The 17,244-nt window shown below is 44.6% G+C and overlaps 1 protein-coding gene across 8 annotated transcripts in view; it reads right to left on the bottom strand.

Annotated features, from left to right (window-relative positions):
- Window positions 1-17,244, bottom strand: part of Smarca2 (SWI/SNF related BAF chromatin remodeling complex subunit ATPase 2) — a 170,454-nt gene that overhangs the window by 53,690 nt on the left and 99,520 nt on the right. For all 8 annotated transcript variants that reach the window (XM_075973757.1, XM_075973760.1, XM_075973759.1 and 5 more), the window contains exons 24-27: window positions 16,884-17,047; window positions 12,339-12,566; window positions 7,632-7,709; window positions 2,565-2,783 (exon numbers count right to left, since the gene is read on the bottom strand). In XM_075973757.1, coding sequence (XP_075829872.1) covers window positions 2,565-2,783; window positions 7,632-7,709; window positions 12,339-12,566; window positions 16,884-17,047 — 689 coding nt within the window. The remainder of the gene's footprint in view (window positions 1-2,564; window positions 2,784-7,631; window positions 7,710-12,338; window positions 12,567-16,883; window positions 17,048-17,244) is intronic.

Below are 17,244 nucleotides of genomic sequence, written 5' to 3'. Positions count from 1 at the left end.
AAAGAGAATTTTGTCCAAAGGGAGGAAGAACCAATTATCAAGGCTGACCTTGAACTTCAGGGGCTCTGAAGACAATAAGACAGTGTGCTGCCTTTGGGGGACAGCCGGTGTTTTGGCAGGGAGACTAGGGAGTGTGGGCTGAGCATGGAATGGCCGCAGCTCCATTCAGCCGCCTTCCAACTCTGGGATTCTATACATCTTTCAGGCGTTAGCCCAGCAAGGCTTTATACAGTGTTGCCAGGAAGAAGAATGACTTCAGCCTTGTTGGAGCATTCCTTACTCTGTAGTACTTACCAGTCTCCCTCCCAATCGCCAGCAATCTAGAACATCTTTACACCCCAGGCCCCTAAGAACCCCTCAACTTCATTTGATAACAGCAAATACTTACTAGCCTTTTATTAAATAGGATTGGTCCCGGGTCAGTAACAACATCAAAGGACAGTAAGTATCCATTTTTTCCCCCAAGACTTTAGGTCAAGGGGTCAGGGGTCTTTAATTAGTAGCAAGTAGACCACACAGAATATAAAATCCAGTTTTCAAAAGGACTGCCAATAAGATACATTCCACTAAAGCTGTACTAAGAACAGCTTCAGCCCTCTTGGATGACTTGACACAATGCCAGGCACCTTAGGAGATAAACGTCAGGCACCTTAGGAGATAAACGTCATAAATAGCAGTTTTCACAGAGGAAACTTTGCATCAGACGAGTTTTCTGTTTTCAAATATGCCTGTGACGGAAAAAACAGGAGTCTGCTGCGCACACCCCGCATGCTCTCCGAGCACCACTGGGAAGCCAGTAACGCTCACCTTCTAAGACCATGGCTCATTTCCACAATCCCTCACTAAGGTGCTCTACACGTGGGGCACACTGAGGGACAGGGCAAAGGGCAAGACGCTATCCTGACACGAAGGCGTCCCAAGATTCATGCTGTCTTTCTTCTTAAGCGTGACTCACTATGATCCTAAAACAAATTCGGCTATAATCCCGACCAATAAACAGAGCTTTTTTTGCCTATCCCATCTGGAGATTATTCATATCAAAAAAATCGATTTTACAATGTGGGCCTAGATTAGGATTCTTTCATCTCCTGTAGGAACACTCCACGTGATTAATATATTGCTTAAATAAAGAGAAAGGAAATCTAATTTTCCCGAGGTCAGAAATGATTATTAAACAAAACTTTACATGATAGGATGGGTCTTAATTATACAACTTCAACCTTAATGGCCAAACAAAGGGAATTCGGAGAGCTGTATTCTGAGGCTACCCTAATCGTTGACTAGGTCCACACACACAAGTTATATTTATTTACGCGCAATTGTTCAGTCATAAATATGAGTGATGCCTTCTTAGATTCATGTTGCAGAATCCCACAGACACTATCTTTTCGAAATTCAGGTCGTGTCCCTGCCATTACATGACACCCTGAGAGAATCATCCGTCACGTGGTACCAAGAGCACACCTGCCTCAGATATCCGATCTCAAAACCCTTCCCAGTTCCTTTCTATCCACCTACCCTCTCATGACCCAGGTCTTGGAATCCTCGGCTGTCACAGCCTGGGCATTATGTTCCCTTTGAGAAATGGATGGCGCCTAGCACTGGCTTCTGTTCAGTTTGGTCTTTACCCAAGTGCACACACTATTTCCAGCGCTTGCTTGCCGGCCCTGTCTGGAAAGCGTGCCTCAGGCTGTTCTGCCTGTTAGGTACTACGGCTGCTCAAAAGAATAAAAATGATAGCTAAACCTTTGAATGAAAGGTTGAGCCCACTGGCTGTGACATTCCCTCACAGGGCTGCTATGAGCATGCTGATATTTCTGGGGTACCAAAGGAACACTGTGAGATTTCAGTCCCCAGTCAAAATGAGAAATTAACTCTTTCTGAAGAGAAAAGAAAAATTCCCACAAACTTTAGAATAACATGTTTCCCCTACCATCACCGATTCTAGTCCAGGTTATCATTGGTGTATAAAACAGATAAATCACAACAGGCTGAGCTTGCACATGCGCACATGCAAACACACAAGGTAACCACAGAGTTTGTATCTCCATCCAAATTGCAGCCCACACTCTCGGGTATTCAGTTTCTTCATCAAAACCAAACAGTACAAAGGACCTTCCACATCTAAATGTGCTATAACCATGAAGTCACACAGCCAGAAAACAATGTCGCCCTGAACTTTCTATACAAGCCATGCAGAATTAAATCCACGACTAAAGACCATGAAATAAGAGGGAACCATTAAAAACATCTCTAAGGCCCCCTTGTCCATTTTGAGAAAGTGAGGCATGGCCAGACAATTGACCATAAAACATTAATGTGTCTCACAACCCTAATAATCCTGACTTCTCATGGCCAATTCTCCTCTAGCAAAAAAGAATGCTCCACTCTCTTCTTTCCCTGAGCACTGCCTGGAAACACAGAGTGATCACGGCACCACTAAGACGACCTTCAGTGTTCAGGCCACCGGGCCCTGCCACCAGCAACTCTGCCACAGCAAAGAATTCCAGCCGAGTCACAGAAAACGCCCCAGGCGTGGAGTGAGTTTAAAAGGCCACACCTACCCGGAGCCACTGCTTCTCAGTGAGGGCATCGCTGTAGTCCACATCCCGACGCTGCCGGGAACCCCTCCCAAATATCTTCTCCTCCTCTTCTTCACAGGTGAGCCTCTCCACTTCGGCATCATCCTTAATAATCCAGGAGGGTAGCTCGTCTTCCTCCATCAGCCGGGGCTTGCGCTTTGGATTTCTGGCATCCTCCCTCCGCCGGTCCATGTCCATGCGCTGGGGACAGGGATAACAGTGTCACCAGGGGGAAGAGGACTCTGTGGGACAGAACTTAAGATCTTCAGAGGTTGTCTTCCACTGCAGACGTGTCCCTCTCTGTCCCTTCTATCCTAGCTGGCCCGCTCTAGTTCAGACTTAGAGCAGTGGCTACATAAATGATTTCAACATGTAAAATCCCTTTCTCTATACCCGTCATTTGATTTTTTTTTTTTTTGGCATTAAAGAAAATACCCTCTTTAAGGACTCCTCTCGAATTTAAAAAATGTGAGCCCTCGGGGCCTGTAAGATGCCCCAATGAGGATGGGTCACGGTGGCGCACACCTTTAATCCCAGAAGAGGCAGAGAAAGGTGGATCTCTGTGAGTTTGAGGACAGCGTGTTCTACCAAGTGAGTTCCAGGACAGGCTCCAAAGCTACAGAGAAACCCTGTCTCGAAAAAAAAGAAAAAAAACCCAGAGAAACAAAAAACAGAAAAATAGAAAAGATGCGTCCGTAAGTAAAGGTACTTGCTGCCAAGCCTGACGACCCGAGTTCGGTCCCTGAGACCTGCCTGATGGAAGTAAAGGGCCAATTCCAGCCAGCTGCTTTGACCTCCACATGTGCGGGGACATCCACATACCACATGCAACATAAATAAATGGGGAATAAAATTTAAGTGTGAGTCCTACCTGTATCATTTATTCCTTCTCCCAAGCAAGCGAACTCTTTGATCAGATGATCATATACAAAAAACATCTACTAGGGATATTGACCTTGAGCTGGAGGGTTTGCAATCTTAATTGGCCAGAAAGAAACATTTAGGGGGAGGAATCATAGGTGTTCACATTGGTCAGCTGTCACCAGTGCATCAATTTCTCAGTACACAGTTGTGTGTGGGGGGGGGGGTGTAGGAAAGTAACAAACTCCTCAGTTCTTCACTGTTTAAAACATTCAGCTCTTAGAAAGACTTTAGAACAGCCGCCACCCCCAAGTCAGTCTCTCCTCAACTGGCCAAGATACCTGTGGAATGGCTTCCCTTCAAGGCCTTCGGAAGCCTTTGGCTCCACCTCTCACTTTCTCCTTAGAAATCCTGTCTCGCTCGAAGGAAGAGAGGTGCCCCCGCCCCCAGACATGCTTTAAGCATAGCAGAGCAATCTGGTTTGTGTAAAGAACGCAGCACTGCTTCCCCTCTCTAGACGCTAGTTACATGTACACAGACCATCCCCACAACGAAATAAATCATTAATCATTCATTATCCGCCCCTCTCTCTTCCTCTGCTTCTACCTTATGGAAGCAAGGAGTCAATAAAACGATTTTTTTTTCCTTAAAAGCTGAAACTGATAGAATGTGAAGAAAATATTTCCTACCTGAACCCAAATGAGACTTAAAAATTAAGAGTCAAAGCTCCTTGAACTATGCCTCAACATTTCTGGAAATCATTCTGTCTGCAGGACGGGGTGAGCTTGGGGCATGGTGGCATTCCAGGGCTAGATAAATGTGGCTGCCATGCTCTCTCCTGCTGAACTTGCTTAGCTGGTGATGCTAGACTTAATCCAGCCGTCTACTGCCTGGCTCAGAAACAGATCTACCCATGGAAGCCTGGCAACAGGCAAGAAGAGGCTTTAAGGCAGGACCTAGACAGGGTTGCATGAGGCAACCCCTAAGAGCTATCAGGTAACTAGTAAGAATAAAATCTCCCATGACCTCTGACAAAATGTTGCCACTTCAAGTTCCAGCTAGACAATTCCCGATTCCTAGACCGGAGCTTGTAACATGACCATAGTAGGTCCACATTTGGAGAGTAAGTCATTTTTCTTTTTATTTTAGTAAAAATAAGCCACATATGTGATTTTTTTTTAAAAAAAGAAAAAGGCAGATTCAATTAAATATGATAAGCTGCAAGCACTAACGATTGTGTCTCTCTCTAGAGACTCTATTGTACTATGCCTTCGTAACATCTTAAGTTAGCACTGGATAAAAAGACTAACTTTTGATTGAATTGCTATCTGGATATATTTGCCTTAGTATAAACCTTAACATTAACAACTAATTTTAGCCTTTGTGGCAAATACAATCTCTAAAAGCCTAATGTTAATATACTGGCCCAAGAAACATATCTGAAGCATGTTGCTAACAAGATATTTAGGTAAAACTCACAGGTTATCAGTATAAAAGGTGAGTTATTTGGTGTCTTGGTTTTAGAAGGAGAAAGTAATACCACTGTTTAGAAGAAAGATTATTATTTTAAGAATTATTTGTTTACAGTATCTATACATTAAAATAGTAAGTCTATATGGATGTGACGCACAGAAATAATTCTGGGTAATAAATAGTTCTTAATAATAAATCAAGGCTTTAGATATATGAGCTCCAGAGACTCAGCCAGCTTACGTTCCATTCTCGTTTCTCACTGAACTCTTTAATCAGAGTGGCTGACGTGGATTCCAGTTCTAGTTCCTGCCCCCTGGTGGAGGTGCTAATGAATAGCGAAGTGGCCAAAGGCAGCCAGAGAGTTAAGTTTTGAAAATTAAACCAAACAAAACCCAGTATGGCTCCGCTCCCCCAAACAGATGCTAGCACTTAAGAAATGGGCTTGAGAGCTCACAAAGCTAAGGCACCTACAAAAGCACATTCGTCCCTTAGGCAGTCCGGACTGTCAGAAGCCTGTTCTTCCCTGGACACATACTCATTCCCGAGTCAAAGGAAGACCCGGCCTCGGAAACGCTTGTCATTTCTGCATTTCTGTCTGAGGTTTTCAATTTCAACTAAAGTCCTGCCTCAAAGAAGGAAGGAGAGGCGCCATTTCTCCCTGATCTCGGGGTCACTAAGGACTGGCTATCTCTGAGCCAAATCTAATTTGGGAGTATCTTAGGTCATTGTAGTGTCAAGTCACAGCCAGGGATACACACCTCTAACCTCAGGGCTCCCCAGTCACCCACATCTTAGAGCGAGTTCCTCAAAGATGGGTACCCTCATCTCCCTATCTAAAACTGTAATCTACAAATACGGAGGGTGATAGCAGAACCCCATGCTACTGCCCTGTCTCTCTGACATGGCTTCACCTAAGTCCGGGAAGAAATACATTTCCTAAGCCAGGAGTTATTGCTGTGGCTGCCTGCGTTTTTCTGAGGGTTAATGGTCTTTTATTGTGAATCATTATGGGTGGGCACAATCTGTGTTCTCTAAGACAAAAGCCATCCAAACAAACAAATAAAACCCCCCACAAAAACAAACACAAGCATCCACTCAGCCTTAGCTCTGTTCTCAAACCCTCCTAAGCTAAAAAGGCAGAGATTGCAAACCCATTGGGTCATATTTGGCTTAGTTCTGTTTTCTTTGGCCTGCAATATTAAAGAATAATATTAGTGAAAGTCCTGGGTTTAGTGGCACACTTTAATGCTGAGATGGCGTCTCACAGGGTGGATTCCTAGCTTCTCTTCGAAACTTGTAATTTCTGGCTCAGTGGGTCTCACATCTCCACCTTATAGCCCCAGCACCAATAAGAAAATCTTTATCACACCCCTCCTCCTCCGTGAGTCCTGCTCCGTGAGTCCAAGACCTCAGGGCTTTCCAACGGGTACGTCTGATCAGGGTGCGCCAGGGTTCCCTACACCCCAGCTGTGGGGCACACTCCTTTCTTCCACAATCAGGCTAGATGCCCGCGATGAAGATTAAAATGACAAAGCAATGGAGGGCACCTTACACTGCACCATATGGATCTGTCCTGCCTGCGAGACAAAGCCTGGAACTGCACCTCTCACCATTCACTCAAAAATCCAGTATGTGACCACTGCGTACCCAGGACTGTCCTGGTCATTTAAGACTGAGTGTAAAAGTCCAAAGAAGGCAGTACCCACCGCTCTGCAGCTGCTGAGCACCCCCCCCCCCCACACACACACACAGATGGGGCTTATTCCCCAACCATCACGGCATGTGGGACTCCTCACGTGTAAATCAAAGTCAAGTTTCAGGGAACTTCTAAGATGCTGCACACCATAATATACACATACTTCAAGTATAAAGCCACGGACAATAGATCTTAAAACATTAAGGTTCCGGGGCTGGAGAGATGGCTCAGAGGTTAAGAACATTGCCTGCTCTTCCAAAGGTCCTGAGTTCAATTCCCAGCAACCACATGGTGGCTCACAACCATCTGTAATGAGGTCTGGTGCCCTCTGCTGGCCTGCAGGCATACACACAGACAGAATACTGTATGAATAATAAATAAATAAATAAACAAACAAATAAATAAATAAATACTTTAAAAAAAACATTAAGGTTCCTTAACACACAGTTTGCTCTTTGAAACAAGGCCGTGTCTTACTATGTGCACACACCCCAAAGTTGTTTTTGCCTATGTATATTCTCTGCAACAGTTTTAAGGGTTGTTGCTGTTCACCTCTTCCTACTAGGAAGGAGCTGACTAGGGCACGCTTACAAGCTGGATGCTCTGAGAACAGGCTGCTATCCAGTCTGACGCTGGGCTGCGATTCGAAGTGGGTCCCAGTGAACTGTGGACCATAGAGACTGTCCAGGGGGCGAAGCTATGACTCGCCTCTGGCCAACTGCTTCAGTACAGAGCCGTGGGCCTAACACTGCCCCATCTCATTTTCCAAAGGAAGCCAGAAATCAGGATTCTTTTCATGCTGGCAACAAATGCAAAATTTTAAGAACTGCAATGTGGGCCAAACACAATATGTCTGCAGGCTAAATCCAGCCAGTTTGCAGACTGTGAATCAAAAGAAACGCACAGGCTTCAGCACCAAGGTTCTACCCCGTACGCAGGCTGCAGGCATCCTGGAGACCAGAAAGGGGGGTGGGGGGACTGAGGAAGGCAGTGGTTCCTCATGATTCCTGTAACTTTACCATAAAAAGGTCAAACTCTTCTTCCCGGCGAGCAATCATCTGGTTCAGGGTCTCGTCGTCTGGCACTTCATCTTCTTCCTGGATTAAAAAAAACAGAACGATTGAACATACTTTAAAGACCAGGACTGGAGATTGTGTGTGTGGGTGGGTGGGGGGGTAATTCTGTCCTGTTTCTAGAGACAGAAAGAGAAGGGAAGGGCCCCTCAGTTCAGTACCTGCCATTCATATGTTGCGAGCTTTGCAAACCCTCTTTGGCTGCAGGAAATCTGTCTAGGGTGGGAAATCTGCTCTCTAAGAAACACCAGCTCTCCTGGGTGGGGATCTTTTCTGTAACTTTTACAGCAAGCTACTTAATCTCTCCCCGCCTCCATGACCTCATCGGCAACATAGGCGTGACATCTACTTCACAGGAGGATGCCACCGCCAGCCTTAACTACAGAAATCCACAGGAGACCATTACTTCATGTTAATCCCAGTAATTCCACCTATAGCACTGAGAACGGGAATGTGTTTATTTTCAAAGATTTACCCAGAACAATGAGTTTTGCCACGAGTATCAGAACTAGAAAAAAAATTACACATAGGTTTAAAAAGAGAACCTTTAAGATGTCGAATCTATGGCTTTCAGTAGGCACTATTACTGATGGTGGTTAAAACTATGGTTCAGATCAATTAAAAACTATCAATACAAAAAATACCTCCAAACTCCACCCAATTAAAACAATCAAATGAAGTATAAAACCAACAACAACAAAAGATTACATAAGACCTGAAAGTTCCTAAATTTTATATTCAGTTAAACAAAGGCGCATTATTTGCTAATTTCTCAGAAACCAACAGTTCTCAAGGTCTTAGGAACTAATAGTATGTTGTTGCTTCCACGAGTTTAAAAAATACCAGCAACCTAAGCTAGATGATGTCAGCTCCCAAGACACCTTGTGCACTGCAAGGGCTTAATCAGTCTTAGAAATGAATGCAACTCAATAAAGTGTGTGATTCAAGACAATAATTACTTCTGAAAACCCTTCCAATTTAATTCACCCCTATGTTGATGAAAGCCAATCTGTCTAAATATTCTAGCCGGAGAGAAGGCTCAGCCCTTACAATATCGTGTGCCTGGCTAAAGCACCAGCTAACAGAGCTCTTCACTTGCCTTCACTGTCCCCAAAGCCACCTGTGATTTCCACCCACACAATGAGGCCATAGGTGTCCCCGGGCAAGATATGATTTCTCCTAGAAACTGGCAGGGCACTATTCACAGAGACCTGAGTCCCCAGGGCACAGAGTGTCTGGGAAGTTTGCAAGAACTCTTGCTGTGTTCTTTGTACCCTAACACTCCAGGCCAGCTGTGATCGTGGCACCCTGCGCTGCCCTGGACTGTTGGGATGGAAGCCATTCACCGCAGTCTGCAAAGGGCTCCCGTTGGCTTTCCATCAGCACAGACCACCAGAACCTGGTAACAGCTATCTGACACAGGCTTAGTCGGGGAGGGATGTGGAGCCCCAGCAGGCTGCTAACAGTGAGGAACAGTTAGCAAGGAGCTCCCCTGGAGGCCCTACATGGTGGTCTGCGTGCCTGAGGGAGATCAGCCTCTCCCAGTGGTTTAGGGGGCCCTGAAAACTCCAGGCTTCCTCTTCCATCATCTCACCTGGGCAGGTAACATCGTTACAAGGTCTTTCAAACAGTAAACAAGAATGCAGCGGAGACTCCTGGCTGAGTACCGGCTCTTTCCACTGTATATACTATTTAACAGTGGGCTAGATATCTTTTCTCACATAATTTATTATTTGAAATGTATTTAATAGTTACTATATTATTTATTCAGTATTTATTTATTACAGAAACACATGTGCTATGGTGTATGTGTGGATATCCAAAGACAACTTGTGTGGGTCGGTTGTCACTTTCCAAATTGTGGGTCCTGAGGCCCCAACTCGGTTTGGCCGGCTTGGTGGCAAACACCTTTACCTGCTAAGCCACCTCACCAGCCTACAGTGCTTCAGGAAAGGGCTGACTATACAGACAAAATCAAAAGGCACCTGGCAATCTGACTCCTAAGTCTGTAGCAAATCCTCAACTTTAAAAATCAGAAATGGTGAATGATTTGAGCTTTGTAAAAAAAGGTTTTAGATGCGTACGGATGTTTGAGTGCATATGAACAATTTTATTTCTCATCATTTCCTGAAATTCAGCAGGCAAATTAGGAGGCACGATAGCAAAACACTCTTCACTTTGCAAAGATTCAGGACTCTTTTACCTCTCAGCCTCTTCTTCACACACAAACATGTATTCACTTATATATGGATATGAGCTTTAAAGCCTTTGATGGGCATGCCATAATCCATATAATCACAGAGAGCAGGGGACTAGTGGGGGTAATGTATCTTCCTAGGAAGGAGAAATAAAACTGTTATGGACAGATGGGGGTGGAGACTGGACTGGGAGGATTAGATAGGTATGGAGTGAGAAAAAGGGGTGAGGGAGGGGATGCAGGGAGAGACAGCGCGAACTAAAAGTCATTTGAGGGGTTCTATGGAAACTCTAAAGCATAGACGTATATGAAGGTGATCCGAATTGAAACACCAAATAACGGGGGCGGGGGGAGGAGAAGGAGTTCCTACGTAGACATCTCCTGTCACCTGATGAAGACTCCAGTTCTGGAAATGGGTTACATCTAATCGAGTTGTTGGCCAAAGGTGTCCCACGGGAGCCTCCAAACACCCAGAGTATTTTCAGGACTGTTGGTTGCTCTCCACAAACCGATGGCAAAGCCCTACTGCTGAAGACGACACCTACGCAACTCACTGAATGTGGAGAAATCAAACGGAGGTGCCTACCTAGAGCTCCCCTTTGGACTAGTGTGTGCCAAGGTCCTGGAAGGCACTCCGCATGCTATGCCAAAGCAGAAAGGTAAACACCAGTCCAGCTGTAAAGCCTCCGACCAGCAGTGGTGACAAGAACACAAGAGGTGCCAGTACTACAATGTCACAAAGCCTGTGGAACGAGCCAGCAAATCTGATTGGATTTAAGGCCCACTCCACGAGATGGAACCTATTCCCAACAGTGCTTGGGTGGGCAAGAACCTGAGGCTAACAGGCCAGGGACGTTAGGGGAAAACCCAACAGCACTGTTCTTCAACAAAATAGCTCTAGTGACATTCTGCTACATTCATAGTTCAGTTTCTTGATTAGTTGCTCAGATATCACCAGAGAAGATTATTCCTGCTGTAGACAGGAATAAATACAGAGATGTGCAGGGAGCGAGAGATCGTGGGCCACTGGGTCCTACACGGGATGTCTCCATCACTTCCCTACCCTCAAGGTTCAGGGAATCCTGTGAAAGAGGGGGCAGAAGGACTCTGAGAGGCAGAGGGCGTGGAGGACACCAAGGAAAGAAGGAGTTCTCTGCACAGCAGGACTGGCTCACAGAGAATGCAAATACAGCAGCATGCATAGGGCCTGCACAGGTCTGGACCTGACGGGATTCTGGTTCTCAGAGTGGAAGTGGACACAGACAACACCCGTCATCTTCAACTGATGCCATCACAAATAAGAGAGCAAGAACTGATGTGGATTTGGGTGAGGAGCTGGGGAGGACCGAGGAGAAGATGGAGGGTGGGAAGCCATAATTAAAATGTATTACATGAAAAAAAAATCTATATTTTCAATGAAAAAAATAAACAAAAGACTTTTAAAAGAATTTAATTTTTAATTTATAGAGGACTTGAAAAACACAAAGCCAAACTGCACACATGCAAATGAGAATAGTATTCCATGAAAATATGTAAAATAGACTATGCTCTAACTTCTAAGCCTGGGTACACAAAAGCAAATGCGTTCATCACCGGACAGCTCCGTGGTAAGAACCGGTGTTGCTAGTCCGCACTCTAGATGTTACAGATGTGTTCTTAAATGTACTTCAAGTTCACTTCAGGCTGTGTGCGTGCGCATGTGCGTGCATGCGTGCGTGTGTGTGTGTGTGTGTTTGTATGTGTTTGTGTGTGTGTGGCTATATTCCCCCAGTCCTAAAATGAGTGAATATTTAGGATAAAATGTCTGAAACTGGTCACCTAAAAGAATAAAATGATGCGATAAAAGACGTGTAATCAAAACACTGTTTGCACAACTTTGGCGAGTTTTGTAAATAGAGACTTTAGGACTGTTCTCCTCCCTGCTCTGTTCTTAAAAAGATCCTTTCTTTGGGGGTTAAGGTCAAGGTTTCCAAACTCATGACCTAAGAAAGCCGTGAAGGGCCATCCTAAAAGTGTGTTGAAGTAGTCCTATCCCTGATTAAAAAGCAACAGCGACAGGTGTTTTGAAGTACCAGAGAAAGAAAAAAAAAAAAAGGTAGGACTTAGCCTATTTAATTGGAGTTCTACAAAGCATAATTCCTGCAGTCCCACAGTTTTCCTATAGGGGGCAGCGCTCACGATACAATAAAATATACTTGGCGGTACCCAACCCCCAAGAGGAGAGAGGGAAGCATCCACAGGCTAAGCTTTTGAAAGTCCTTTGGTAATAGTTCTTAAGACACTCATATGAATAACTTTAAGAGGGTTTCTGTGTTTGGGTTATAAGATAGCAGCTAATTTAGTCATTTTAATTAACATCAGCCCAGAAAATTCTTTAAGGAACAAAGACGTTATTTTTAATCCTTTCGAGACAAAAGGTCACCGTTATATTTCTGAAACTCGGCTTTCTGTTGTACCTCATTCTCCTCTTCATGCTCCAATATGGCCTGCAGGAACGCTCTCCGCTCGTGGCTGGATGACTTCTGGTCAAACATGCCCGCCTGGATAACCTTCTGGTCCACATTCAGCTTGTATTTTGCAGCTGCAAGAATCTTTTCCTCGACACTGTTGACGGTGCAGAGCCTCAGCACCCGGACCTCGTTCTGTTGACCGATGCGGTGAGCTCGGTCTTGGGCTTGCAGATCCTGTTTTTGAGAACAATATAAGCTGTGAGGGTCCAGGGACCTGGACTAACCCAGCACACAGGGCTACCTTAGAGGGAAATGTGGGAGGGTTACGTAACCGGCCTTTACAAAGGTTAGATTTTGCTTACATGTAAACACACACACACACACACGCACACACACACACACACAAGCTATTGTCTTTGGAAAAATTCAAGGTCATTTCCTATTGAGAAAATCTGGGCTTAAATTAATCCATGAAAATTTGCCCTTCCTTGAAACAAAACCCAAGACATCTGATGTCAGAATTAAGATTTAGATTATTACCTACAAAAACATTTTAAGTAGGAAGACACACAGTGTCTTCATTGGCATGTATAGTATGCATTGACAACACTGCATCACTGAACTGTATCTTCATGCATTGCACATAGATATACATATACATGTACATTTTATTATACATACAAACCTACATACATTATACAGGTAGTGACTGACCAGCAACCCAATTCCTGGACCTAGCCTTGTCAAAGACTCAGTATTTCATTTTACAAGTACATCCTAGTAGATCTGGAAATGCAAGTGATTGCTAGTAGGACAATAAAGTAATGAACTGGGGGAGGAGGGAGGGAGTGGGGGGAAATTGGCACGGTTTGCCAAACTGTAAACATTGGGCATGACCCTGCCTCATAATTCACTTTTGGAAGTTTATCCTGAAGAAACTACCAAGGGCAGACATAAATATTTATAAATAAGAATGGGCATTTTTCAACATTACCTATTCTTTCTTTCTTTTTTTTTCAAAAAAGTAAACATTCAACAGTACCAGATTGCCATTATTGCAGGATGCACAGCAGAGACACAAATCGTCAGAAGACTCAGTGACACAGAGCTGTGGGTAGCAACTGGTTGTGAAGGAGCACATACACCTGGTCCCTAGTGTGCACATCCACCAACGCCACAAACAAGATGAGAACGTCAAACACCAGCAAGCCAGCAATGCTTACACTGCCCACTGGTAGGACTAGAAGCTTTATCTTTAATAGTTTTCATTTTGCTTATACATATTTTAACAGTTTCCTCTACTTTAAACATGTTAATCTTATAATAGAAAAAAAGGGTCTTTTTTTGTTTGTTTGTTTTTTTGAGATAGGATTTCTCTGTAGCTTTGGAGCCTTTCCTGGAACTCACTCTGTAGACCAGGCTGGCCTCAAACAAAGAGGTCCACCTGTCATTGCCTCCCGAGTGCTGGGATTAAAGGTGTGCACCACCACTGCCTGGAGTAATGTAAAAAAAGGTTTTAGTGAAATCTTTAAATAAAAACTTTCATAAGCTTCGGAAGCTTCAAAAAGAGTAGTCCCTTCACCAACTACTAGCTTCATATTTATGCTCCGAACATGACAATCAGTCTCCCCTTTCAGGGAGTAGCAGACCAGGCTTGCTCAGAAGGGGTAATAATGTATAAAAGAGGCTGATAAACCCACAACACTAAAGTGCAGGTGGTGGCAGATGACAGGGACAAGGCGGGAACTCCACAAGTCTTTGGGAACTTGTTGCAATGGTTTTGGTGGCAGAGGTAGCAATTCGGGTTTGTGTAACTAGATCACCTGTCTATTTGGAAAGTAGTCACAGTTGGCATTTCTAAGATGGGGAGGTTTGGAGAATGCAAGTCCCTAGGTTGCATGGCATAAACAAGAGCTAAATGCTATAATTACTGGGTGGGTTACTATTTCTGAAACTTCTCTCTATATTTTTGTTTTACTTTGAGTTTTTGTTGTTCGTTTGTTTGTTTGGGGCAGTACTGGAGATTAAATCCCCAGCCTCATACATCCAAGCCCTGCTTTTACCTTTTTTTTGATTTTTCCTTCCTTCCTTCCTTCCTTCCTTCCTTCCTTCCTTCCTTCCTTCCTTCCTTCCTTCCTTCCTTCCCTTTTTCAATACAGGGTTTCTCTGTATAGCTCTGGCTGTCCCGGAACAATCTCTGTAGATTTATTTTAGAGATAAAGCTGCCTCTGTCTCCTGAGCGCTGGGACTAAAGGCATTCACCTGTCTTCTTTGTTTGTTTTGTTTTTGTTTTTTCTTTCACCACCACCTGGCTTACTTTTACTTTTTAAAACAAAGTATCACTAAATTGCCTAGGCTGGCCCTGAAGTCACTCCATACCACCAAATGGGATTAATCTTAATCGTAATCTTCCTGCTTCTGCCTTCTGCCTCCCTTACAACTGACATTACAGACAGGTGCCACAAGGGCCTATTTATGTCTGGGATTTCAATGGTAATCTCAAACTTCACACCTCTCATTTATGCGTGATGATTTGAATGAAAACGGCACCCATAGGCCCATAGGGAGTGGCACAACTAGGAGGTGTGGCCTTGTTGGAGGAAGTGTGTCACTAGGGGTGGACTTGATGTTTCAGAAGCTCAAGCCAGGCCCAGTGTGGTTTGTTCTTCCTGCTGCCTTCAGATCCGGATGTAGAACTCTCAGTTACTTCTCCAGCACCATGTCTGCCTGTGTGCCGCAACGCTTCTTCCCACCATGATGATAATGAAATGAACCTCTGATCGGTAGGCCAGCCCCTTTTTAAGAGTTGCTGTGGTCCTGGTGTCTCTCTACAGCACTAGAACACTGACTAAGACATGATATCTGAACTCAAGAGCCCAGCTGAGAAGATGGCCTCTCTGAAGACTTTATGGTTGACTGTTTTTGTTAGACAGCCATGGAGCTTCCAGGTAAAAGCAGAAATCCAGGGACTGGCTACTCTTAACCCAGCTTCAATTCCCAGCAACCACATGGTGGCTCACAGCATCTATAATGACATCTGGTGCCCTCTTCTGGTGTGCAGGTATATATGCAGGCAGAACACTTTGTACATAATAAATAAATAAATCGCTTTAAAAAAATGGAAATCCAAAGCTGTGTTTCTCATCAAGAGCTTGAGGAGAGTCTGATAAACGCAAGATTTGGTTGGTACAAACCCATGCATTGTCCCTTCACTTCCAGGTAGGTCTGACAGTGCCAGAGAGAGGGAGGAAAAACCACAGATCTGTCACCCCAATAGGAATCCTGCCCGAACTACAGACTGTAATCAGAGATATTGAAATAAAAACATACAAGTTGTTTCTGAACTTGAAGCAAGCAGACTCTGCTGGGGGCTCCTGCCCTTAGTTTTGTGTCAATCTTCTTGTCCACAGAGAATGAGGAGGATCAACACTAAAGCAGAGGGACCCAGGGCCACTGGACGAGATACCTGGGGTGGGGGAACAGCCAGTAGGAAGCAGGGCTGTCTTTCGATTCTAATGTAACCCTGCACTCCACTTCCGGTCAGCGGCACTTTCCGGAAGTCCCTACCACTCAGCCTTCCCCAATTACCACAAGATGAGCATGTTGCAGTCAAGGGCGGCCAAGTGCTGGGTGAGACAGACAAAGTCTGTGTTCACACGTGACTAGCAGTTGGAATCCAGGGATGGTGACGATATGAATGAAACCCTGCTGGTATCATTTTACCCCGTATCTTACAGGCAGATGCCTTCCTGTCCTAGGGAAACCTGTGACATGAACGATCTAGCCAACATTTATTCTGGAACCACCAACATATCCCTTTAAAAGAACACATCTAACGCTACCTAGAAAAACAAAAGCTAATAAAAACAAGTAGTCTCCATAGGATATTTTCTTTTTCGTGATTTTAAATGACTAAAAAAAAACCAAACAAACCAGAAGGTTAAGAATCCTATATGAACTGTTCATGAAGAAGTTATTTAGCTTGCCTGGAACTCAGTTTCCTTAATAGCAAAAATGTAAACAGTAACTAACATTCATGACCTTTTAGGGTGACTGTGAGAACAAGTGGAGCAAGGCATACCAGGAGGCCTGCGCAGAGGGAGGGGTCAGGGAGGACTAGCCGCTGTGTTCCTCAGGGAGGACTAGCCGCTGTGTTCCTCAGCCTGTTTTTACTATCACTGGTCCTGGAGACTGAACGCAGGCCCTCCTGAAAACTCAGCTCACAGTCCGCCTCTGAGCTCCACCCCGCAGCCCTGGAACGTTGTGATTTATCCTTCACCAGATGCAATTTGCTCAACGGCAATCCCAAGAGATAGGATTAAGACAGAAGAAACTGAGTTTTCCAGCCCACTTTCAGCTCTTGGCGGGCTTGGGTATAACAGGGAAATCGCTGTGCTCCAAGGGAGATAAGAAAACAGCCCTAATAATTGGCTGGGCTATTTCTCCTTTGGAGAAATTGCCCGGTCATTCAGAAATGTGTGCTGTCCTATAAATGTGAGTGATGGAACTGATAATCTTGCCCTTCCTCTCCAGAGGGAAGCCTGGGCGTACCTGATGAGGATTCCAGTCGCTGTCAAAGATGACCACCGTGTCCGCGGCCTGAAGATTTAAACCCAGGCCCCCGGCTCGTGTACTCAGCAAGAAAATGAAATACTGGGACCCAGGTTCATTGAATTTCTTCAGCAAGGCAGCACGATCCTCAGACTTGGTGGTGCCTGAGGGGGTAAGAAAAATAAATTTGCCAATTAACTCCAGTCCAGAAAAGGCAGAGAATGAAACAAAAATGCCTGCTTCCTTGAGAAATACACCCACAGTTCTCTTAAGCACTGGTGAGGTAATGGTTGGGGTTTGTGTAGTTTGGGAAGGAACTGGAAGTATGTTTGCAATTAGAATTTTAAAAAAAAGATAGAAA

Source organism: Microtus pennsylvanicus, chromosome 5 (genome assembly GCF_037038515.1).
Source record: "Microtus pennsylvanicus isolate mMicPen1 chromosome 5, mMicPen1.hap1, whole genome shotgun sequence".
In the NCBI taxonomy this organism is placed as follows: domain Eukaryota; kingdom Metazoa; phylum Chordata; class Mammalia; order Rodentia; family Cricetidae; genus Microtus; species Microtus pennsylvanicus.
The sequence above is the reverse complement of the archived record's forward strand: the minus strand, read 5'-3'. Positions and strand labels throughout refer to the sequence as shown.